At 35.1% G+C, this 27,169-nt stretch overlaps 2 protein-coding genes across 3 annotated transcripts in view; one reads left to right on the top strand and one right to left on the bottom strand.

Annotated features, from left to right (window-relative positions):
- Positions 1–11,170, bottom strand: part of LOC142357290 (leucine-rich repeat serine/threonine-protein kinase 2-like) — a 53,155-nt gene extending 41,985 nt beyond the window's left edge. Inside the window, exons 1-2 of the mRNA XM_075408970.1 lie at positions 11,114–11,170; positions 1,322–7,087 (exon numbers count right to left, since the gene is read on the bottom strand). Coding sequence (XP_075265085.1) covers positions 1,322–6,751 — 5,430 coding nt within the window. The 5' untranslated portion in view covers positions 6,752–7,087; positions 11,114–11,170. The remainder of the gene's footprint in view (positions 1–1,321; positions 7,088–11,113) is intronic.
- Positions 11,171–18,919: 7,749 nt separating this feature from the next.
- The window catches only part of LOC142357107 (uncharacterized), a 36,458-nt gene continuing 28,208 nt past the window's right edge, over positions 18,920–27,169 (top strand). The window contains exons 1-3 of one of the 2 annotated variants that reach the window (XM_075408830.1): positions 18,920–19,246; positions 23,072–23,203; positions 23,689–23,901. In XM_075408830.1, coding sequence (XP_075264945.1) covers positions 19,094–19,246; positions 23,072–23,203; positions 23,689–23,901 — 498 coding nt within the window. In that variant the 5' untranslated portion in view covers positions 18,920–19,093. The remainder of the gene's footprint in view (positions 19,247–23,071; positions 23,204–23,688; positions 23,902–27,169) is intronic. The other variant, XM_075408875.1, reaches the window with a different exon arrangement.

Below are 27,169 nucleotides of genomic sequence, written 5' to 3'. Positions count from 1 at the left end.
TGGAAACATTGGTTTTAAAATATCATTATGAATCATTTCATAAAGATAAAACTGATAAATGTATGTGTGGTAATATAATATTAAGTGGTATTTGTGCTAATGATTTTTCCCCATGGGGTTGTTCTTTAAAAAATGAATCTAGTTCTAGTTCTAATTCTAGTTCTAACCCTAGTTCTAATTCTAATTCTAATTCTAGTTCTATCCCTAGTTCTAGTTCTAACCCTAATTCTAACTCTAGTTCTAACCCTAGTTCTAGTTCTAGTTCTGGTTCTGGTTCTAACCCCAGTTCTAGCTCTAGTTCTGGTTCTGGTTCTATCTATGACTATAACTCTAACTCAGATCCTAACCCCAACCCTAACCCTAACCTTATCCCCAACCCTAACCCTAACCTTATCCCTAACCCTAACCTTAACCCCAGCTCAGAAGTATTAACTAGATGTTGTAATAAGTAATTATATAAAACCACTAAATAATTTTGATGAGGGTAAGTATACATGTAGAAGTTGTACTTCAGCTAAAGTTAATTGTCCATATTGTACTTCTGTTGTGAGATATGATGGGATACGGGCTCATGTAAAGAAACAACATCCAGATATAGAATTGACTAAAGGATTTAGTAGAAATATAACTGATCGGTGTAACCGCTTCGCGGATAAAACAATTAATCCTAGTTGGCAAAGTCCTAGAGCTGTAAGTCCTTTAGTTATTAACCAAACAGAGGATCTGCGAAGCAGTTTCACTGATAGTTGTTCATGTAAATACTATAATTTTGTATCATTTCTTATTAATAATGGAATAAATATAGAAAAAATAAAAGAAAATATAAATTTATTGAAAAGTATAGATAATTTGAAATAAAAAGTTTAAATAAAAAAAATATCAAAAAAGAGGGATTCACTCTTTAAGAGCGAAGAAGAGCGATCTTTTCTACTGGGGATCACTCCGAATAAGAGTGAATCACTCTTAAATGTAAATTTTGCTTTGATTTTTGTTTTTATTTTTGATTTTAATTGATTTTTTTATTGAATTTAGAGCTAATATATAGTAGTGGATAAAACAAGGGATTCAACAAACAGTAAAATTTGGCCCGATTCGACATGCGCGATTAGCGTTAGGAGAAAGGGACAAATTTTACTGGTGGTTGGAATCCTTGTTTTATCCACTACTCACGTGCTCTCTTACTGGGGGGTGCAAAACGTACTGGGGGGAGGGGGCACAAACAAAAAAGATTTGATTATTTTTAGGTATTCGAGAGTTTAAAATGTGCACGTGGGATTCGCACCCAATATTTGAGTTAAAATGAACAATTTAAAAAACGTACGTGTCGAACTTCTATTGCGGCAACTACGACAGGATCTGTGAGTACGTGTACTTCTACATAGTTGGAAAAGTAGTCAATTGTGACATAATTTCTGTTTTTCTTGCTCACGCCTGGTGGGTGTGGCAGGATGTCCTGCAACTCAGACACAATTCTCGCCAGTAAAAGCGGCATCAAACTCTCAGGCAGGAACAACATTGAGTACACTCTCTGAATTAGAAGCTGCTTCCCAAGCGCATTCAGCTGCGAGGTGTAAAAATCTGGTTTTTGTGGAAGTCGATTTGGGATCAACCATTTCTTCTCAGCAATCGGAATCAAAATACAGAATCGCTCCATTAGCCGAATATAGATTTTCAACAGAGAAATTTCCGCTAAGTAAATAATGCACAAACCATCATACGTAATAACAGAATTTCTGATAATTTCATCGGATTTTGAATTGGGAATAAGAATTCGGGACATTAGACCGCACAACCATTGCGGGTCAAGGAAATAGATATCTGGTCGCGATCGTGAAAACATCATATCGGGAAAAGTTATGACAGTTCCGGTGCTATTCATAAACTTCATAGCCATGTGGATATCATGTGCGTTTAACTCTAATTTTTGTTTCTGAATCAAATTAGCGATAGTCAAAGAATCAATCGCACTTTTTATTCCAGCATTCTCACGTTTTATCCGGTCTTTATAACTAATAACTGCTTCTTCCAGTTTTTGGTATACTATGGGTACTCTGCGCCCCATGAAATAGTCACCTTCCGATTTGAACTCGGCCAATTTGGTGCGGATCAGACTTCGTAGATTGCTGACCGAATTCGACTCCTCAATTTTTGAGTCCTCACCAGAAGCGTTCAACCCCACAAAGGCGTACGTGTACCTATGAGTTTGGCTGAAAAAATGATGCGTGAAGAAATCATAGCAAAAATTTTTGCGTCGTTGTCTATCGCTTTCATTCGTTATAATATCAACGTGGGTTCCGACAATGATAGTTGGCGCGTTCGGACCGCGCGCATGTATGTTATACAACCAGGATGAAACTAAATTTAGCTCTTCGTGTAAATTCTCTGCGGCGAAGTTGTACACAACCATATACAGAGCTTCTTTCGACGCAAACACTTGATGAGTAGCAAAGAAATGTTCCTGTCCGGCGAAATCCCAACAGTTGATTGTGAAATTAACAGGTTTGTTTGTTTTCCGATCGATCGAGCGCATGATCCATTCAGAAATCTCAATCCCGAACGTATTGGGTTCCGACTGTTCCGAGTTCAGTTCGTAATAGTTGTCCATCAATTTGCGAAGCGTCGAGGTCTTCCCCCGTCCAGCGTGGCCCATGACTAACATTTTAACCGCGTAATAATTAGAAGAGTTGCGGGCTCGTTCTTGGAGGTACTTCATCAAAGATCCTGTATTACCTCTTTGAACATACAACGGCATGTTGGCTAAATTGACACCAATTTTGTAAAAACGTCTCAAGGATTCACACTTGTATAGATCGGAAGGAATTCGCTTTATTTTGGTATTGTGGCTCACATCAAGAGTTTCAAGCTTCTTCAAGTTGCAAATTTCATTCGGAATCACTTTCAAGTCATTGTAGTCAAAATATAAATCTGTAACTTGGTCAAAATTTGCCAAATCATCGCTCAAATCGATTGATGAAATATGGTTTTCACTGCAACGAATTTTGGTCAATCCGTTGGAGTTCCAAAGAAGAGGTTTCGGAAATGACCTCAGTTGATTCTTGCTCAAATTAACATCTCGAAGCCAACGAAGTTTCAGCACAAAATTAGGAACATCGTGCTCATTGTTACCACCTAGATTGTTGGCCGAGAGGTCCAGAACTGTCAAGTTTGTCAACAGTTGCGCGCTTTCTTCAGGCAAAGTTTTGAGAGAATTCGAAGCAAGGTTCAATTGTTTGACGTTGACAAATGACGACAGAAAATTTTGCGATACTGAACAAATTTTGTTGCATGACAAATCTAGTATTGCAACATTGTTTGGAATTCCGACATCTGGAATAGTTGCCAAACTATTATGATCCAAATAAATTTCAGAAACTTCCGGAAACCACTTCAAAAAGTTGTCCGGCCACACTTTGATTTTGTTGTCGGAGAGTTTCAAGGTCTTAATCGAAGAGGAAAATGCTTCGTTTTCCAGAAGAGGTTGATTCATATGAAGTTTATTTATAAAATTGTGGGAAATATCCAGCTCTTCCAACTTTCTGGCAAAGAATATTTCGAAAGGAAATTCTCTGAATGAGTTCTCATTGACACTCAAACTCACTAAATTGACTAGATTACTCATCAAAGTCGCAGGCAATGCTGAAATTGTATTTCGACTTAAGTAGAGATTTTTCAGCGACGAAAAACAGTGGGTTAATTTAGCACTCATTGCTATTGACTCGAGGCTAGTAGTTTGGTTTTCACTTAAAGAAAGAGTTTCAACTTTGAATTTGTGGTACTTCGCAAATCCTGTCAATGTTCGAGAATGCCTTCGACGTCTCAAAAGGTTAGCTTCTGCTTTCACGAGGTGTATTGAGCGAGAACTTAAAGCTCGATTCAAATAACTCGCAACGTTCTCTAAGCTGTCACGCGAAGAAGCATAACTCATTTCACGTTCAGAAGTGTTCGGAGAGTTTTGTTGATCAAGCGATTTGAATTTGAAGTAATCGCGCGCGTCGTTTTCTTGCCGGATTCGTTCAACATAGTCGGTAAATGTCGGGTACACGGGCAGAGCACTGAATCGTTTATTGGAACCCAGATCCGACGTCTCGGATTCGGACGATGATAAATGACCGTCAAAATTTGCACCTTGATTGGTACGCCCGTTGCCACTTTGGCGAAAAACGCTTCCTCCTTCGGAGCTTTCTCGTGCCTCCTGGATCTCAGGTAATGAACTCTCTGAACTTTTCTTACTCTCGTTGTTTCTCAGTGCAACCAAGGCTGGGTTATCGTACGCCATAACATGTGCCGGCGTAAGTTTTCGTTTAGTCGGGCCAACATCGTGACGAGATTGCTGTTTCGAAAGCGTGCTATTCTGGAAACTGCTTCGACTGGTTTCTTTGCTGTCATCAAAAATGACGAACGTCTTGAATAACCATTCAGGCTTCGGGTTTCCAAGTCCAAGTCTTTCCCACATGACATGACCTGTTTCTCGACTGGTACCATGTCGGCTCAAGATCAGAGCAATTATTTCATCCCGATTATCCAGCTGCTCACTTTTCAAAACCATATCAAGGCACTTTTCAACATCTTTGGTGGCACCGTTTTGCAGCAAATACGACACGAGACCCAGATTCTCATTCGAAACGACTCGATTTAAACACGATTGTCCATTTTTCTCATAATTGACGTCAGCTCCTAAGAGGACTAAAGCTATCACAGATTTTCCGTAATTCTTATCGCAAGCCAAGAACAAGAACTCGTTCAATATCTCAACTTTGCACTTTTTCTTCAAAGTGAGGAAGAAATTTTTCTGGTAAAACTCGAGCTCAGAGTCAGTAGATGACAACGTTTCGTTAATTTCAAGCGAATGAAGAATCTTGTCAATAATTTTGAAATCAATCACAAACTGGTAGAAATATAAGTTTGTGTCTGAATAAATTTTCAAAGACATGAAAACTTCTTTTTTCACTTGTAGATTGTCTTTATACTCGCTCAGGTTGTTTGTCAACAAGTGGCAGTAGTTCATAAACGTCTCGTCACGGATTTCTACGTTGCGAACTTGAAGCGCTAAGTTGTTAATGAGACGCAACCCTTTCACTTGTATTTCGGGCTTACACAGGTTTACTGAAAGAGCTTTTATGCACGGGGCTAATAATTTAGCTGCATTTAGACCTTCACTTTTGAATATGGGAACATATCGACTTAGAATGTTGAGGGCGTAGAAAACTAACGGCGGCTGACAACTGCAGAAATTCTCCAGCATTTTTAGAACTCCCTCAATGATTCCATAATTTAAGCTGGCATTCAGAGTCGAGTTACAATGAAACCACGATTCCAAAATCAAAATTACTTCCAGACAAAACTTTACGTTTTTGGGGAATAGTTGAAAAATTTGCGCCCACTTTTGAAAATTTTGATACTTCGTAAACTCAAATCCGATATCATACTCTTCGATGCATAATCCCCGAACCGCTCGCAGAATGGATGTTACCGCATAATCGGACTCATAGTAACTCTGCGCTAATTTGAGTAAAATCAAGTCGACATTTTTGTCCATGAAAAATTGTTTGAACGTTTTGTCGTAGTTATAACTGGAACAGATGACGAAAATAGCTTCACAAACACAAACTATAACTTCCGGGTTGTGCTGATAAATTTCTAACGTCGGAACTAAAACTGATAATTCTTCAGTGGTGAAAAGGTAGTAATTAATCGGCTTATCCTCATTGCTAATTTTGTGTTCGAGTAAAACTAAAGTTCTCAAGCACATCATCATTACGTCATCAGGCAGGTGACCAGAATCCAAGGTTTGAACAACCAGTTCTCGAAAGAACGGCAGGTTTTCGCGCTCGCCACAGCCTTTTAAAAGCATTTCAGTAATAAGAGTAAAAAGCAACGTTAGCATCTCAAAATTTTTGAAGTCTTCAAACGACAAAGACAACAGAATTATCTTTGTTGATTGTATAAACTTTAGCGACATGATAACACTTTTGTTGGAGCTTGGAAATTTCAAAATTGAAATGAGATACTTCAGTATTAAAGAATTATGCACCTCATAACAATCTTCAACTCGATCTTCCAATTTTTCCAAACTATGTTTTACAACGTTGAAGTCCAAGTGCTTTTTCAAAGTCAGAATTCGCAACGAGTAGCTAAAGATGTCTATATCCTGCTTCCCTATTTGATGCAAAATCAAATGCTCGTCGGCTATACGATAAGAGATTTCTTCACTTTCAGGCAAATTTAGTTGCCCACTCAAGAGCTTCTCAATGAAGTGCAGACAGAGCCGCAGCATATTTTGCGAATTTTCACCAGAGCCTTCAAAAGTCCTGCAAGATTGGTATAGAACTTCCAGAAGATCGTTTTCCAGCATGTAATTTAAATTTTCAGGACAGTCAGCTAACTTGTACAGGACCTGCAATGCCCATTTGATCAACGCTTTCGGCGAATTCTCGTCAAACAAGGCTTTGCAAGTTGTATAAAGCAACATAAATTTATTTTGGAGATAACACAGTCCATCTTTTTTGCTGAGAACCAAGGCAAAGATTTCCAAACATTCAGTGCACTTGGTGACATCACCATTGTTGCTGAATTTTATGAAGCTGGTTAAAATATCGTCTAATTTAGAGGGCGTTTGGGCAATGTACGCGATGTAGTCCGCATCCAGCAGGACCCTCTTAAGTACTTGGCGAGTGTCCTCTACAAATGAGTCTTCTCTGACACTAGAGGTCGCGGGGTGAAGTGAACCAGTTGACAGCCACTTGGACGTCATCTTTTTGATAGGCACAATTCAGTGCCGCAAAAGTGGCTATCGGCGCTTAGTGAAGAGCGCGATTTACTTTTGATAACTTAATCAATAGAGATTTAATCAATAGAGTTATAAAAAAGTCACATGTCCTTCGAATTGGTTTAAGAGACAACTATTTACAATACGTTTGTAGAATTTCGCAACAGTTTGAGAAATTATTTAAGTATAAATTTTGAAGAATGCGGACGATGTCCAACGAAAGGTGAAAATAAGCCAGCAATGTGGAATGTTTATTTGTTTTGATGTGACTTTTGGAATGCCTCATATCATAATGAAAATCCATATTTGCAATTCTTTGACCTAAAAGGTAACAAATTCAATTTCAAACATTCAAAACAGTTACGTCATCCTGCAGTTAACCAGTCATATATATTTTGTCTAATAATGAGTAACATCTTTTCTACTAACTTCGAAAAATCAGACGCAACTGCTGGAATTTCGTTTGAATTCTAACAGTGCATAGCAGGGCAAAATGAGACACAGATTTGTCAACTTAACCTCTTGTGGTCTTCTATTTAGTGATGATAGAAACTGAACACAAAAAGTTCAATTTTGTTCACATACATGCATTGGCATCCGTTCTTATATACGTACGTGCTCTATTGTTGTTCCGACCCCACTTGTGGGGGAGGAACTATGTACTCAAATGCGTTTTTTTATCAGACAATTTTGGCCGATCGATATATTCATCGTAGAGAAATGTGAGTGGTATCAACAAAAAGCTCAGCCAGCGTAGATTTCGAAATAAAGATTTATTTTCGTTTTTTTTTCGAGCAGTTATCGAGGTTTAAAGTTTCATGTGAACACGGGATATTTGGTTCACTTTTGTTCAATTTTAGCGTAAATTTCGTTCGAATATTTTTTCCATAAAAAATTTATTTCAAAATTACCTTTCACTCTACAAAATGCATCAATTTGGTGTTCCTAAAAGACGAAAGGCAATTAAAAAGACTACTTTTGGTCTCATAGGGAATTTACCACAAAAAAATTCGAATACTATTTGAGAGCTGTTTTCTTTTCAGAAAAAATTATATATTCTTTTTTGTTTTTTAACTCACCAAGAGAAAAGTCACCTTTCATATCGAGGTTCAGTTAATGACTAACCTCATTTACGTTCCAATGATGCACAATGAAAAATAGCTTTCAAGGAATCGCGCATGCGCATATTTTTTTCGCCTTCGACACTGAGTGATCGTAATTTTTGATGAAATTTTGATTTTATTTTTGAGGTTTTACTGAATTTTTGAAATCCTATGCTATAGACACTTTCACTGAAAGTGCAATAGTCTTCCTGGTAAGCATTAAGTGAACCTATTTAGTTCTTTGAGTGGACAGCCAATGGTTGTTCAGGCAAAAAAAAATTCGAATTTTTTTTTTGAACGTTAGTCGATCTTTAACTTATTTTTTGCGAACTCTTTCAGTCTAAGTAATGACAAGACCTCCCCTAATTTGTACTGCAACCAAGCTTACTATGGCTAGTTGTTTTATCTTCAATTATCGGCTTTATGACTTCAGTGCGACGAGTTTCCATATATATTTTTTTCAATTTTAGTATAATTTTTTTCGTAATTTTGTTTCCTTCTGGAATCGTATCGCATTATCCTAATACTGATAGTTCCCATTGGCTCATTGAAGACGTCAAAAGAATCATGGATAAAGTTTTTCAGAGAAAAGCTTTTGGATTAAATGGCTTCGGCAATTTCGTCTCGCACTTTTCTATTTAAATTTTGGTTTTGTCTGTATTTGTTATTGTTTTCATAGTCTTAATCTGATGTCTTATTGCTGACTGGTCAACAACAGACAGCACTTTCTTCCCATCGAGGCATATTGTAATGTATTATTTGATTTCCGTTGAAAACTATTGAACTTAATGTTGATACTACGGTTTTTCTCAAAGATTTCGTGCTTTTAAAAAACTTGTTCATATTTGTTGATTTTTTGAGCTCTTATATTTTAAAAAAGAGGAATTCTATTGTTGCTATAAATTAATTGAAGATAGAATTGTTTGTACGTAAGAAATTCTTTTTTAATGACTTCGACACTTTTGTCTCATTTTTTTTTAGAATTCGCTGTTTTTTATTCTTTATGTAGTCGTAAAGTGCTGAGAGGTCTCAAAAGCTCTAATTGATGATGAAAGACATTACTCTATGCAGTTAGTTGATAGCGAATAGTCTTACAGTTTATGATTTTATCCGTTCAATTTTTTTTCCTTTTTTGTTATTTTCATTGTTCTCTGTATAGTATTTTTTGTTGTTCTTTTTGTCGACCTGTAACTAATTCTCATCCTTGAGAGGACCCATCCAATTCCTTATACTTCGAAAATTAAACTTTCTCTTGATATTTCTTGATATTATGTCGTAACTGATGTTTTGTTCCAGGGAAAATATGGGTTTTCATAAATGTTTTGCGAGTGATCAATATTTGTGTTTGTTTCTGTTCTTTTACCACGTTCGCGTATTGACAGAGCCCAATTAATTTCAAATGAGGGCCAAATGAACTTATTTATTCTTTCAGTTTAATTTTAGCTCAATTATTATAGATAACAATTGAAACAAAAAACAACATTTAGATAATAGCTAATTATTTTAATGGTCTCAATGATTTGTGTTTTCGCATATTGTTTGTTCTTTCAAAAAATATCTTGAGCTTTTCTGTATCTTTAATCCGTTTCTTTGGCTTAGTCTAACCAACGACAAGTCCTATCAGTTTTGCAAGGACTTAAGAGTAAATTTATCGAGATTTATTTTGTTAAAATATTTTGATTTTTAAGACGTTTGAAATTATTTGGTTCAAAAAATGTTGATAGATTTTTGAATTTCGCCTCATTATCTTTTCTTTTTACTTGTTACCTAGTCATATTAAGAAAAAGTCCCATCTGCTGTATAGTTATAGATATATTGTGCAGTTAAGGTTTTATCTGATTGCATTTTGACGTTTACTAGGTTCTTTGACATTTAGATAATGAGTTTTTGCCGTTATTTTGCCGTTTTGCTGATTTTGTGTTTTTCCCGTAGTCTTTTTATAGGCAGATCTTGTGAGCGCTATAATGAGGCATGAAATTGTGTAATTCAATTAGTAGTTTGGGTGTGAAACGTTTTTTTGAAAATCAAACATCTGTTTTTGGTTATCTCTTCAATCGGTTGACAATTAAGTCAAAAATGTAGATCAGCTCGGGTCGGAACTTCATGTGCAAACGCACATTAGCGAGCCTCCTTGTTGGTTTTAAGAATTCATCTGAGCTGTGAAGCACCTACTCAGTTTGATTTTGTAGTTAAAACGAGACAAGTTGAATAAATATAAGGAATCGGAGACAGTGATCATAAAAAATTAGCTACAAAATTGCTTAAATTCAATGGTTTTCAGAACTCAAAAATTATTCAAAACTCAAATCCCTTCCTTAAATTTTTTGGGTAGTCTCAAAAATAAAATCTTTCATTAAATAGATCGCCGTTACTGATATTGAAAGGTCGCAACCTCAAGTTCCCTTATTTTCAGTTTTAAAAATCACTTGAGATAAAGAGGAAATTCATTTTATGATTTTAAGAACTAAACACGCATGTCAATTAAGGCCACAAAGCTAAACAATGTAACGAATGACATCAAGCACATAACATGCGTTAAAGAATGTCATTAAAAAAAAACAAAACGGCGCATTGCGTCGTAAAATATTTAATACAAAGATTGAGCGGGAGCCGACAAAACAAAAGCAGAACTCTAAGAACGGACACACTTGAATCAGAGAATTTTACTCAGAGAAACACCCAAAAAATCTGCTTGACTCACAAACTGTTCAACCAACCGGTATAGTTCAGGTTATCAATTTTAGAAAACAAGGAGGCTCGGTTATGTGCGTACGCACATAAGGTTCCGACCCCGCTCATCCACATTTCTGAGTTAATTGGCTACCAAATGATGAAGAGTTAGAGAACATTCAACAACATACATATCGTTCAATACACAACGAATGGAATACAATGGTGTACCGCTTTTTCACCCCTAATCATTTAACCCCCCTATCATTTAGCCCCGATTTTTTCACCCCCGTATCATTTAACCACTCTATGTTTTAACCCATCAATCATTACCCGATTTTAATCTTTCTATAAAATACTGATTATTAAATTAGCAACATAATCATTTGACCATGCCTCGCGGGCCATGGCCTTGCCTCAGCGGCCCGTGGTATTTGATAAAACAATTTAACCCATACTTCATTATAATAAATATTAGACTTGTCCTCACTGCGACTGGTTAACAAGCCGACAAAAAAAGCAGAGGTGCGAAATTCAAAAATACGTTTCCATTTTTGAAAACAATTAATTTTACCGTTATTAATGTCAATAGATATCAACTCGTAGTAAATCTCATAGTAACAGTAAATCTCATAGTAAATCTCATATCAAATCTCGTAGTAACAGTAATAACAAAGCCGAGAAACAAATGTTTGAAGCAAAAATTGTTGTAGGATCAAATTGTAGTTCACTGGAAACGTCTTGTGGCCTGTGTTTACAGAGACTGAGCTAAAAATTGACCAAAAAACTGTTTAAAAAATGATGAAGCTCAAAAACCGAAATATGTTTTTGAAAACAAATATTTTCAAAAGTCATAACAGACTTAAAATGTCAACAAACAGTAACGGATTAAGTTGCAATACCTCAGGAAGCCAATTGAGCCTGTTAATAATGAGACTAAGTCAAGACCCCACAAAATAATAGCAAATATATAAAGAAGCCAAAACTTCAAACGATTTTACGAGATCACACTATTCAAGGCACTATAATTATAAAATGACGCCTGTAAGAAACAAAAAGTGTCACTTTCCTTCATTTTAACATCAACAAGACTTATTTATAAAAGGACGATTACGAGGAGATGACAAAAAACCCAAAAATTTAGCATTATAGAAGCTTCGAAAACTTTTTGTGAAAATAATAGTCGAAGCAATAGATCACAACGTGTAACCCAGCGCAAAAAAATAAGTATCAACAAAAGCATTTGAGACTTCTACTTAGTGAGATCGAGTTACATGGTTACGTAAATGAAAGCAAAGGGATACATTTAAAAAATTTTTCTTATTACAATTTTAAAGTCATTGAAACAAACAACTATAAACTGAAATCTTTAATTAGGTTGAGTTATATGTCCTGGGGAACTAATTGAGACCTTTTGTTGTCAGGTATATGGCGTACAACAACAAAAAATGACAACCATAGGCAAAAACAAAAAAAAACCTGAACAAGAAAACTGTGCCTCAGCCCAAAAAGCATAAACTAAATAAGTAAAACAATTAACATATCAAGATACGTTTTTTTCCAACGCTGTGCGTTTTCCCTACGATGCTTTCTTTCAATTGGTCTTGTCAATAATATGATAATTTGACAAGGAAACGAAACAAACTCATAAAATATAGAATTATCCGTATTATAATCTCTTTGGGCCTCGTTTTTTGTGCATAGTATCTGTCACTCATTGAGCACTGATTTGAATTTCTTGTGAGTAAAAAAGATTATATAAAAAACCTTTACATAACGGAAACATTTTGAAAAAAAATCGCGCCCCATTAAAATCTAAAAAAAATTTCGTCGTGAGCATTCATGGCGAGATCAAGATCAGCCCAGATGTTACTGCGCGTCTAACAAAATACTATTTTTTTCAAATGGTTGCGGAATAGAACAATTTTTCAACAAAATTTTTCAGTTTGTCAAAAATAAAAATGCATTTTTTAGTTATCGAGTTTAGATTTGACTTTAATTTGCACAAAAACTGGCAAAATATTAATTCCATAAGACTCTCAAAGCCAGCGGGTGTAGAACTAGCTCATTTTCAGCTTAAAAACAGCATTGCCGCATTTTCAAGCTATATACTTCCAGCAAATTTAAAATAAGGGGGCTAAAAAAGCAAATTTGGTCCCGAAGAAAATCGAATTTTAAAATTATCAAAAATTCTAGCCACAAAACTCAGATCGAAGAATTCATCAAACCTCCTCTATCTTTAGAGTTAAAATCAATAACACTAAAACAAAAAATCTGAACAAATTTTAGCAAAATTGATAAAAAAATTAGGTCTAAAATACCGAAAATAACAGATGAATTACGGTAAATATTCACAAAATTTTAAACCTCGACAACTCCCTATAAAAAGCGAAAATTGAAAAAAATCTTAATTCCATATTCTATGCTGGACGAGCTTTTTAATGATACCACTCACAACTCTCAACGATGCTTATATCGATCGGCCAAAATTGACTGAACAAAAAAACCCATTTGAGTATATAGTTCTTCCCCCACTAAAGTGGGTCGGAACAATGATTGCAAGCGAGTGGTCATTACTTCCACTAAAAACTGGGATTCCGTTTTAGTTTGAGAAATACGCATCAAATTGTTGAGATGCTTTTGATATCAAAAGATGTAATCAGAAACTTAAAAAAGAACAATTTCACGAAGTTTATCTCTCAAATAAATCGAAACGTAGATATTAAATCAAAGCAAAAAAAAATCCTATATTGAACTGGTGCGCAGAAAATCTGATCAACAAATTCCACAAACTACAAAATTTTTAGGTACAAAAAAACTGAGGAAATTAATTCATCAAACCCCAAAATTTAAAAAAGCAAAAAAATTCTCTTCTCCGAAAATCAATAAAAGAAACAAGTTTTAAAGAAAATGAGAGCAAAAAATAGCTGCCCCACCTAAGTTTGCTTTGAAAATTACGTGCTGCATTTGACTGCAAAGAGCTTCGTGTGTCACTAATAGCAGCAAGTATCTAAAAGAATTCAATTGTAATTCCAGCAAAAATTTTTTGAAATAGGAATTTTATAGGAAAAACCAAACAAAAATATCAAAAATACATCAAAGTACACAAATGAAACACAATACGGGTTGTTCCTCAGCAGATAGCAATACATTTTTACAAAAAAAAACGATTACAAGCGATTACAAAAAAATCGTTCCAACTTTAGTAAAATGAAATCAAACCACGTAAAGATCACTGAAAAAGTCAAATTTATTAGTTAAAAATTGAAATTTTTTTGTTTTTTTAAAATTGAGAAACTCAAAAAACCCACTCAAACGTCCCAAAAACTGGTTGAATTAATACTAAAATGCTGCGTATTCCCTTGAACATAAAAATTCTCAACTCTTGACTGGAAAAATTCTCAATCCGTATTCCGAAAACAGAATCAATCAGGATGAAAATTTTGAATTTAAAATTTAAAAATAAGATAAGACTTTTTAAAATGCGGTATTTTACTATAAATATTAATTTTTATTTAAATTAAAAACAAACCGAAAATTTTGATCATCTTAAAGAACGGCCTTCAATAAAACAGCAATCAGCAAACATAATATATACCCTAGAATCTAATACAACAAATTTAAACAAAAAACGAATTAAAAGTATCAGACTGCTGCACGTGAACAAACAAGGTTCAATACACTTTTGTCCCTGTCTAGAAAGACGTATGAAAATGAATACCGTAAATTCACCCACTTCTTCCTCTTTCTGGTTCGATCTGATAACAATCACCACTCGAAAAGCAAGCATCAATTGATTAACAGCAGATTAGAGCCACTACTGAAAGACAATTCAAAAAATATAGGACCGACAATTTTTGACGGAGCGCAGAAACTTTACATGGAAGAGACGGGAAGACTTTTACTTGAAAAACAAGTTCTATAGCATAAGTTCATTGATTGGGCAAAATTTGTTAGCCATGCCAAAAACTTCAAAAGATTGAACAAAAAAATTATGCTTATCAATAAAAAATAATGTTAGAACCTTTAAGACTTTCAGAGTTAATTTATCGAACAAATATTTGTCAGTGTATAAACTTTCGTGTAAAATTATTTTATGTTGCCACAATGAGTTTAAAACGAAAAATTGAATTGTCTACTTCTATTTCATATAGCATAGCGAGGATTAAGAGATTAATATTGTTCTAAAAATGGCTACTGTAACAGTTAAACTAAGTCTCCGAAACGTCTCATGGACGTTACTACTTGGTTTTCAGCAATATCATACCGTCAATTTATTTCTCAGACAAACCTTTCAAATGTTGACAAACTGACTTTGATTGTTTATAAAACAAAAACGGCTCAACTAAACACATAAAAATAAGAAAATGGTTAAGGGCGTCTCTAGTAACGTCGGGCGAATTGCTCTCAAACTACGGGCGAGCGGTTGGCTTTGGCAGTAGCCAGCTGGGGCTTAGGAATTTAGCATTAGGGCGTGTGAGCGGAGTGGAAAGGAGGGGAGGGGGTCAAGCGATGGGTGGTAGGGTCATGGGAGAGCTGGACGGGGGGGGGGGGGGTGACTGAGGGTGTCAAACGTTTAAGACTAAAGACCGCCACTTTCGGTGAATTGCATACTTATAGACTAGTGAGGCGTAGGGCTCTAAGAGAGCTGCTCGCCTAGTTAATGCCCTCCGAGCGTTACCTGTTTATCACGTTTTTGAGGACTATAAGTCAAAAGGGCCAGACCAAAAATCGGTCAAGCAAAAAAAACACATTTACTACCTTCTAGAAGATAGAGACACATTTATTGTTGAGAGAATTGGTTATCTTTGAGAAAATTGTGGCAAAACATTGGCCAAAACACAACGTCCTTAGTATGCGAAGTAGGGAAGAATTTCTGTCTCAATTTTTTTTCAGAAACAAGCAAGTGGGACAATTAATTGATCAGTAGAATTCCAGAATTATACATTTTTACAATGCTAAGAAATATGCTTTTCACAATATTCAAAAACATTGCAAGAATAGAGCTTTGTGTATGAATATAAAAAACATGATCCTTCATACGAAGTAATAGCTAATCTCTGGAAAATCAGAAACCGGATACCAGAAAAAATATTAGATAAAACTTAAACCGGTCTATCTTCAACCTCTTGGTAAACTTTCACCAGGCAGTGATACAAAACAGTCAACCAACTAGAAGTAATTAAGAAAATTATGGAGAAAAAGATAGCTGAGAATTTCTGTTATTTACTTTTTGAAAGTTTCGTTTACGAATAATAAATTTCCGTACGAGACTACAACAAATGTAATTATACATTAACAGGAAAGCCATTTCTATCGGCCGTTGAAGAACATTGGGTTTCTTCTAACTTTTAAGTCTTTCCTTTACACCAAAAATTTTCCTGCCGTTCAATGTTTTAAGGCTCATCTCCTCCGAATGCTAGAAGAAAAATTAATGAGCAGCATGCCATTTGATAACCTGGATTTCATATTAATTTTATTTTAGCTTGACTCAATATTCTCTGGACTTTAAATTTTTATCAAAAACATCGCCGCAACATAAACCAACAAATCAAAACCTGTGGTGTGTCAAAGATATATTGGGGCGATATAAACTTTGGCACAATCATCTGACCATGCTTTGACGGACGCGATCGATAAACAGGAAACACACAATAGCTCTACAACAAAAACTACACAACAAATCATGCTTTACATGAAACACCAGATAACAATTAATCCCGGTAGTTGAACAGAAGAAAGTTTACTGCTAAACTTCAGGAAAATCAGAAAATTAAAAAGCACAATCAAATTTAATAAACAGAAAAATAAAAAACTGAACAAAATCTCAGCTGAACGCCTTGCCTTGTCTTAAGCTGAGCATATTGATTTTGCAATTTATTTTAAACTGACAGCCAGAAATGTTTTAAAATTATTAAAATGGCGGGGCATTCCTGGTCAAGTCATTTAAAGTTCAAAATGATCTATGATTTTTTTCAGAAAAATGGAATTTTGAAAATTGGTGGCAGAATGAAAACGCACATTGCACTAACTTGTCCAAAAAGAAGAAAAATGTCTTCACAAATAGTTACGAGGATATATTGTTATCTTAAAAAAGGTGGACAAATTAAGCCAGCCATATTCATCACCAGCAAAAAATATAGCTGGTTTTCATCTTGGTTCCAAGTTAACATTTCAGAAGGCTCTTTTCTCTTCCGTGAACTTTTCACTTTTGATTGCACATCGCAAAGAAAAAAAACTGGAAACATCATTTTGTTGACGTTAGAGGCTACTTTTGAATTCTATTAAAAATGCCATTCTTTGCAGGTAGAATTTTTTCAAAATTAGAAGGATAACTGGAGCTGAAAAAGTATAGGGGAGGAGATGCATTTCTAGTTTTGCGTTTAAGTTGCAAAGTTATCAAAAACAATGCAAAAAAATCGATAAACAAGACAAAAATTTACATTTTTATCGTAATTTGATTGAAGACAAGAACACAAAACATAAGAGACACTGAACACATAGCCGTTTTTAAATATCTCGGTTTCTTCCTCAAAATGAAAATAAGCAACTTAAAAGTTAGTATTTTGTAGTTTAGCAGAGTTCTGATGCCGCCAAAATTAGGGAAAATCATTTGAGTTATGACCAGACATTAATAAAACCCACACTGAATATCGTACGAAAATATTTAATTTGAATATCGTACGAAAATATTTAAACAACTGAATATTTAATTTGAACAAAAACCTTTAACTGCTTCCTTTTTCAAGATAGCACAAACCGTCTAGTTAAATGGTTTTCTGGTCCGAAGGGAGTTTGCTTTTCTTGGCTTCATTGAATAATTGAGTTAACTAAAAATCTTGAAACCAAAATCCGCCGATAAGCAGTATGATTCAACGGGGAACTGGAACATGAAAAGTAGAATGTTGCACTCTAAATAAAAAAGAGTTAAACGTTTTTTGGGCAGATAAACGCTAAAAATCACAATTTTTAGCCAACATCTAAAGTTAAAACTAAAGTACTCTACTTAAATGTTCTACTTTCTACGGAATTGATTCAACTAAAAACTGACCCGGAATGGGATACATACTAAAACAACACAAAGCATAAAGTCGGGTAAAGGTAAAACAAAAAGGTTAATTATCCCTCTCTCTCTCTCTCATAACCTTCCGCTATTTTTTCAGAATTTAGAGCCACTTTCGAATTTAAGCTCTCCAGTTGGTTTGCAGTTGTACTCAGGGAATTAGTAAAGGAGTCATTAGTATATTTTAAATTTGGACAAGAAAATACTGAGGTCAAAATGTTGCTTGTTCAACAATTTCTTCTGACAAGGACTTTCAGTTGACCATGATATTATTATCTCCAATTGATTCCAATTTCGACTCACCTAATAATATGCACAATCCACTAGCGTAAAACTCTTGCTATGCAAAGGCAAACAAAAAAAATCAGCATCTTCATACTTTTTCCGATTTTTGTATTTTTTCGGAAAATATTTTTAAATGTTTTAGGTTTTATCTGATGAGCGGTATCAGCATGTGATTGAAATTAGTATGTTTAAGGCAATTTGAATCAATTTCTTGCCAAAAAACAAACGTGACATCTCAATCTCTAATTTTGATGATTTTTCATTTTCAGCTATTGGGAAAATGTCTGGAAGAGAAACGGAAGAATCAATTATTTTATGACAACAGTTTCATATTACGAGGCAAATGACATTGCTTATGGTTAAACACCTGGTAAAAAATATCATTCAGATGCCTCTGAAATTTTCACAGAAATTATCGCAATAAACAAATCGCACTGATGAGATTTTTCTCAGAACAAGGACAAGCTTTTGGCAAAATGGAGACGTATGTTGTAACATTCAGCGCTTTGAATAGATCTTCAGTGCTTTTAAATGATTCTACTTGGTTTTACGGAGGAAAAAAAACATTACCGAATAAAAAGCACATTCAAGACTCTGCTTAACAATTTGGCTATATTTTGATTCGATTAGAAAAACTGAACAATAATAATCATGGTTCAGGACACCAAACGCATTATACCCTATTCTGTTGTTAAAATTATCAAAAGGACTATTAAGCATAATAACGCCTAATGGGGATAATTTATTGTAATGAAGTATATTTATTAAGTTTTAACTATAAGACTAGATCTTTTGGCTACATCTCGGGGGGCAAAGACTGTCTGTCTCAGAGTCACGTTGATATGGGAATATCACAACTCAACATGAGATCAAATTTCATAAATTAAGATGATTTTCTTGGCTGAAGTGAACCGAAGATCAACACTCAATCAATGTTTTCGTTGAATGACTCAAAATTGAATCAAAGCGCTGACAGTACAAACAATGCAAACAGACATTTGAAAATCAAAGCTCACAAAAACACTCGTTGAGTTATACGCACTTCAAATGCTTACGTTTCACAAATACACATAAAAATCATAATTAAGCGCAAAGTCAGATATACATTGATTTACATTATAACTAATGTTTTAGCTAACTTTTATTCGTTCGTTTCAATACTACTCTCTACTTACAAACTAATAAAATCAGCAAACTTAGGTAATTATGGAAAGTTCCGACGAGGGAGAATTCGAGGTCGTGTCGACAGGCGATTTCGCGAAAGCCGAGGACGAAATCAAGTATTTGAAGTCAATTGTTCAGGAGCTGGAGTCCAGAAACCGTGAACAAACCATCACATTAGAGAACATTACCGATGAGGTTTGAATTCATGAGCCAATTTTCAACTTAACAATGTTTCCCAATAGATCAACGTGAGGAATATTGAAAGGCCACAAAAAAATTTAGGGTGTAACTTGTTTTATTGACTTAAAAAAGATTTTGATAGTGTGCACTAAGATATTTCGATAGATAAGCTTCTTCTATCAACTGTTAAGGGGTAAAAATGGAAAAATCCTTGAAAACAATTTAGGGAAGATGCCAATTTTGTGAAAATTAGGGAGCGCGGTCTAGTATTTTACCGATAAAACCTTGAGCACTGCAGGGGTCAATTTTGGGTATATCTTTTATATGTTAATGACTTACCATATGCTATTTAAAAAAAGTAAAATTGCACTTTTTGCTGACGACAATGCAATATCTCTTCACAATAAAGCAAAAGAATTTACGAAGATATTTCAAAGTGATTTGAATCGATTCCCTTTGTGGCTCAAAATCAACAAACTAACCCTAAATGTAGAAACCCAAACTTATATTTCCTGCTCGGATAACAATATGTCCTTTTTGGAAAGTAATCTCAAAGTGTGTTCCGAAAACAAATAAATAGAAATTACAATTGACTCTAATCTCCATTTCAAAACTCCCGTGAATAATCTCGTTAATAAAATTGTCAGGATTCAATGGGATGTTGTATCATGCACGCCGTATTCTTCCTAAAATTTGTTTGATTAGGTGGAAAAATCTTTATGCGAAACCATTAGTTCAATATGAAACAAAATCATACGGAAGAACGTATTGCTCTAAACTGAATCACATTTTGTTGAATCTAAAGAATTTTACGAACAATCGGCTTTAAGAGAATGTTTGAACAATGCTCTGCTTTATATGATTTGTACAACAACGAAACAGTTTTTGATCTGTTTTTTTTAAGTTTTGTTTATTGACTCTTTTGACTGATACGTCGGTTACAAGGTTGCATTAATACCCGTAGTCAGATAAGATCATTTTCAAGAGCTAACACCCAATCAAGCGGTCAGAAGCTACCGCGAGAACTAGATAGATTTTTCAAGCTTCAGACAACTCGCAAAATTGTCCCGCTTTTTTGGGAGACAGTAGAGTGAGCCTAACCCCTTAAATTTTTCATTGTTCAAGTATTTTCAACCATACCGCAACTATCACCAAACAGTTTTTATGATGACAACTGGTTAGAAGCTGAATCACAATTATGCAACACACAAAGATCAACACACAAACTAATGAAATACAACTCTAAACAATTATTCACAAGTGGGTGGTAACTGTTCTGTTTAATAGTGCTAATCACAATGTAAAAAAAATGCCACATACCAATAAAAGCGAAAAAAAATATTCTCACTTTCCTTCGTAACACTTCTACAAGATGTGACGGTCTATTGACAGCTCGAAGAGACTTTGTCATGGCATTCTTGTTCACTTAGTGACAATCACTATGACAGATAACAAACTAAACAACAATAAAAGCGAGAAAAGCAAACGCACAAAACAAAATAAATTATAGCACTGAATTCAGTCGAAACTGGTTTAAAAAACAGCCAAAAGGCCAGAATCGACACAAAGCAAAATTTGACCTAAGTCGTAGCCAGCTACTCACTTCAAGAAACTATTTACCTAATTAAACTACTAAATTGAAAAAGCAGGGAAGAAGTAGATGAAATAAAATGAGGAAACTAAATCAAACATCGACACATCAGAGCATTTGATACTATTTCTGTCCAGTCAATTAAATACCATTAGGTAGACAGAAAACAGATACTTACGAGAAAAAAAGAAGGAAAATGAAAACAAAAGCAAAATCTAACCTTCAGAAACTCTCCACTATTTGCAAAATCGCAAACCTCATTCTAAAGAGACCTTTGTGTTGTGATCAATTATCTCAGATAAAACTGGCCCATCAATTAAGTGTCTCGCCTTCATAAGAATGCCCAATTCAGTCACAATTTTGACTCAACTTTAAGTATTTTTTTCAAGAAAAACTTAAAATTGTCAGTGAGCTCTTTTTCCTTTTGGTGTTCTTTCCGTGGGGTTTTTTCCTATCTAATTTTGGATGGGTTTTTTCCGACACCGGTCCGGTAGATTGCCGGAAAATAGCCGCAATTGATTCCCATACACCCCCTTAGAATAGAATGCAGCGAATAAAAAATCTATTGTACAAAGTTTTACGAAAGAGCTATCTATTTTTATTGAACTCTGTAGTTAAGACGTAACTCTGTTTTTTAATAAGAGCATACAGGTATTTGTATTCATGCCAATCAACTTTAGAACAAAGTTCAAACATGGGGCATCTAAAATTGGGATTTACGAGTTTATCCCAATTTTTTAATTTAATTTTTCGATACTGACTCTGTTGAATCTGGATTGCTTTGCTGAGCAACTGCTGCTTAAAAGCACATTCAGCAGAATGAGACAAGAATGAAAAGAGCCTAGAAACTCAAAAAAGATCTCACACAAAATGTCAAGACACGAATTTTACTGAGAATCGCAATAAGGTGGAAAAATCGTCTGAATGAGTAAAATGAACCGGAAGTGAATCTAAAATTCAATAATCAAAAATGCTTCCAAACGCAAAATTAATTGGCATTGGTGATAAAGCAATTTAACCAATAAAACGAATTGAATGCTTTCAAAATTCCGCAGGTGACTAACAATTTAGGTTCTTTAACAGAGTTTTAACAATCTCGCTTTCTCTCTCAGAAAATACAAAAAATAATCTTGTTGCCTTTGCTTTCAAATGTTGTCCAGCATGACCTACAACATTTTTCAAGTGCGACACCAGTTTTACATGTATCACTGGAATATTACTTTAAAAAATCGCCATAACTCCTCCCAGTCGGACAAAAGGCAGCGACCGAATACAATTCAAATACCTTAAACTGAAAAACCAAAGATCGCCCCCAGCTGCATTCTTTTTACATCATGTTTCGCTTATACAATACTAATAAAAATCTGAAGAAGCTAATAAAAGCACCTCCCTAATTTTCAATTAAAAAGAACAATATTTCGGAAATGTACTTTCACTCAGCGTACTGGTTTATAACTGATTGATCTCACCCCATGCAGGTAATGAAAAATTTTGCAAAACAGGCTGGCTATTTGAAACCTTTTACGGCAATCATTAGCTGCTTGTAACCTCGTAAAATTCCACTTGAGGAAAATTTACTGCTTTTCACAGGCTGAGGTACCAATAATCTTTCTATAAGGAAGATAGTAAAAAAGCAAACGAACGCTATGACAGCTTGGTACTTTTTTAAAAAAGTGAAAAACTAGTTTTCCAGAACTGTACTCTGACAGTTCCAACTCTATTCATTCGATCAACTTTTGGCTTGTACCAAAATTTTATCTCGACAAATCTATTTTCTGGAGAATAATTGAAAAGTGCTACTTAAAGCAATGGTTTGAACAGATCGCTGGAGTACAAACCTTCTCCGCCTCCTGTCTACCACTGCAACAATCTGTCACAATGAAATATGAATCCATGATGAACTCTAACCTGGCTGTACTTCTTGAATTATTGGTTATTTACTTATGCACTCTACATAAGATTCCAAAATCGGTCGGTACTGGGCTTAGATCTGAAATATCTTTTCAAAATCAACATTGACCATCACGTCCCAATTATTAGGTTCAGACGGAGGATCTTTTCCGTTTGCGCCCCCAGTACGTTATGCACTCCCCAGTTACAGAGCACGTGCCATTACATAGGAAATCATTACGTAAAAATATGGCACTTAGCGCTGGGGGAGGAGCACCAGCGGAAAAGATCCCAGACGTAATTAAACCGGAACTTGATTAAATGGCGAGCACTTTTAAACTGAAGTTTTAAAATTTCAGGTGAAAATTTTCACAGAAGAAAAGGAGAGAGAAGTGCGAGATTTGAAAGGAGACAATCATGAGTTGAACAACCAAGTTTCAGTTCTACAGGAACAGAACAGATCACTCAAATCACAGCTCCACAATGCTCAGGTATTTGAAATCTGTTCAACTTTCTCCAAGTTTTATTAAAATTACCCAGCTGAGCAAAAAAAGTTTGCACGTTGTTGAGAGAAACTTAGCATTTATTTACAGTCCTTTTATAAGCTCAATTCGGCTTCGTCGCAATAGGGATTTATGCGTCTACACATATAAACATGAAGTCGTAAAGAACATGGATCATCGATTAAATTATAAGTAATGGTTAAGTGACTCTGCTTGAAGTCACTGAGAACTTCTGGCGTTTATCGAGAACCACGAAGCGGTTCGAGATATTATGTCAGAATTTCGAAGTGACTTCTGCAGTCACTTAACCATGCTTAAAACACGAAACGCACACGTTTTAAAATGACGAAAGTCAACGGAGGTCAACTTCTGGCTAAGTAGGAACTTCTGGCATTTTAACTTCTGGCACTGCAGACTTTCGGCATTTTAAAATGTGCATGTGAGTTTTTTAATCATTCTTATTGACTTTTCAGCGATCTAATAAACCTCAATCAGAAGCAAATGAGACTAATGAAGAGATGCGGATTCGGATGGCAGCTGAATTAGAGGTCATTTCCATCACAGCCAAGGGCGCAGGAAAGCTCCTCCAACTGATTGGAAAGACGCCCACTTTTGACATAAACGACCTGCAGCAGCGCAGAATCGGGCAAACCAGTGTCGAAAAATGGGCTGAGGAGCATAAACGGGTGAGTTGAATTTGATCAAATAATTAAAATTCGTGTATTGATAAGAACGACAACGCAATCAGGGACAAAATGCAAAAAAAACACGACAGAATTGCTAATCAGAAAAGAAAATTTCCCGTGTGATGATGAATTAACACAATTTTTCAGGCAACATTAGATAATCTCGATTTTTACATCAGAAAAATTAATCATGTGAGGAAGAGTCACACATTCCGTGTTAACAAAATAAATATCTACTGTTTCAAGACTCGCATTAAAATTTTCAAGACTCGCATGAAATAGCGCAAAATTGGTCTTTTATCGTGCGTCCGTTTTTAAAAAGATGGTGAATAAATTAAGCTATGAAATTCGATTTGTTTCTTTACCTCCAGCAACTTTCCGTCAGGTTTCGAGCAACTACAATCATCCAACAAACCAATGGTCGAGAATAAGTCCAACTATTATAGATAAATATGCCTTTTAAAGCAAAAAACGAACACAATATTGCATTGATTCAGTAAGAATTTGTCACAGAAAACAGTGAATGTGATGAGAAATAGGAAACTAAATAATCTCAACTTCCCAAAATTAAAAATTATCTATCAGAAACAATTCAAAACACGCCGTTTTGTGCTAATGAACATAATTTGATCAGCATTTTTATGAAACATACGATGAGACAGTGAGTTAGCCGGCCTGAGCTATCGGCAAACCATATTTTACTAATGATTTCCAATAACTTTGTAAACAAAAACCAAAACCTCAACCCCCCAACGATAGTATTATGTATTCTCAGCTTTTAATCCACAAGGACTCCACAAGATACCACATCATGCATTAGCAATTTCAGAGAGCTGGATGACTCTCACTTTTAACATGCAGTTTTTATTTTCTGATAGCTTAAGGACCTTCAAAACGATTACGCATTACATATAAGTTGAACAATTTGCAAGACACCGTTACACTTTTTGATACCTTCAGTTTTCTTCTGCGACCAAGTTCAAAATTAACAGAGTTGAACAGGAATAGTAATTGTTTCACTCAATTAGCACTAAGAATTATTACTGCCCTTCAGAGATGAAAACTGGCATGACATGATAATTATGTTGTCAAGTAAAAGAACAGTTGCCATGAAAAAGCTCCGACAGTTTCATAAGAATTATTGAAGGATGGTCAGAAGCACGATGACCAATGGAAAATGCCATGAAAATCGTTCGTTTGCTCACAGCAAGCAAGTGCAGCCGAGTATCAACCCCGCGCATGAATTTAGGATACGCTGTACTTTCACTAAAGATAATTCTGTAGGTCATATTAGAGAGAGTCGTAAATTCGAGCGATAAAACTAAAGAACTGCCTAACTTGACTAAAGGAGAGCGATCGAGCTCATTACGGGCTGAGAAATTTTAGCATTTAAGTACATATTTCAGCGGGCAGCATTATTCTGGCTACTAAAATTAAAATCACAAGCAGAAATCCAAGCAATTTTCTTTTTTAAGAAAACTTCATTCTCGTGGTAGCTTTGAACTATATGATGCAGTTTGATTCCGTGTTCTCAATCATAAGCTGTTTCCTCCCAGCCCAAATTTGATTTTGCTCCCGCAAACAGAGGATCAAAATTTCAAAGATCAAACTAATTTAGTTTGACAGATCGAAGAATCAAAAAGAATTGGACTTTTACCGCGGATCCGTTTTTAGAAAGATGGTGAATACATTAATCTAAGAAATTCCATTTTTTTCCTTACCTCCAGAAACTTTCCGTCAAGTTTAGAGCAACTACAATCAACAAACAAACCAAAGGTCGAGAATAAGTCCAATCATTATAGGTAAATACGCCTTTTAGAGCATATAATCACTGCATCGATTCAACAAGAAATTGTCACAGAAAAGAATAAATGTGATGAGAAATAGGAAATGAGCAAATTCTTAACTTCCCGAAATTTAAAATAAAAGGTCAGAAACAATTCAAAACACGCCATTTTGTGCTTATGAAAATAATATGATCAGCATTTTTATGGAGCATGCGACGAGACGGGCAGTATAGCTGGACTGAACTATCCGCAAACCATAATTTACTAATGATTTCCAAATATTTTGTAAGAAAACCAAAACCTCAAGAACCGACAACAGTTTTATGTATTCTCAGCTCTTATTCCACACGCCTCTACGAGATACCACTTCATGCATTAGCAGTTTCAGAGCTGGATGGCTCTCAATTTTAACACGCCATTTTTATTTCACTGTAGCTTAAATAAACTCAACACTATGATGCATCATATATCTACAACGAATAGATAAGATCTAAGTTGAACAATTTGCAAGACACCTTTACTCTTTTTGATACCTTCAGTTTCCTTCTGAGATCAAGTTTAAAATCAACAGAGTTGAAAAGGAATAGTAATTGTTTCACTCAATCAGCACTAACAATTATTACTGCCCTTCAGAGATGAAAACTGGCATGACATGATAATTATGTTGTCAAGTAAAAGAACAGTTGCCATGAAAAAGCTCCGACAGTTTCATAAGAATTATTGAAGGATGGTCAGAAGCACGATGACCAATGGAAAATGCCATGAAAATCGTTCGTTTGCTCACAGCAAGCAAGTGCAGCCGAGTATCAACCCCGCGCATGAACTTAGGATACGCTGTATTCTCACTAAAGATAATTCTGTAGGTCATATTAGAGAGTCGTAAATTCGAGCGATAAAACTAAAGAACTGCCTAACTTGAATAAAGGAGAGCGATCGAGCTCATTACGGGCTGAGAATTTTTAGCATTTAGGTACAAATTTCAGCGGGCAGCATTAATCTGGCTACTAAAATTAAAATCACAAGCAGAAATCCAAGCAATTTTCTTTTTTAAGAAAACTTCATTCTCGTGGTAGCTTTAAACTATATGATGCAGTTTGATTCCGTGTTCTCAATCATAAGCTGTTTCCTCCCAGCCCAGTTTTGATTTTGCTCCCGCAAACAGAGGATCAAAATTTCAAGGATCAAACTAATTTAGTTTGACAGCTCGAAGAATCAAAAAGAATTGGACTTTTACCGCGGATCCGTTTTTAGAAAGATGGCGAATAAATTAATCTAAGAAATTCCATTTTTTTCCTTACCTCCAGAAACTTTCCGTCAAGTTTAGAGCAACTACAATCAACAAACAAACCAAAGGTCGAGAATAAGTCCAATCATTATAGGTAAATACGCCTTTTAGAGCATATAATCACTGCATCGATTCAACAAGAAATTGTCACAGAAAAGAATAAATGTGATGAGAAATAGGAAATGAGCAAATTCTT

The sequence above is a fragment of the Convolutriloba macropyga genome, chromosome 1, assembly GCF_964194025.1.
Source record: "Convolutriloba macropyga chromosome 1, txConMacr16.3, whole genome shotgun sequence".
Lineage (NCBI taxonomy): Eukaryota > Metazoa > Xenacoelomorpha > Acoela > Convolutidae > Convolutriloba > Convolutriloba macropyga.
This window is presented reverse-complemented; position numbering and strand designations above follow the sequence as displayed.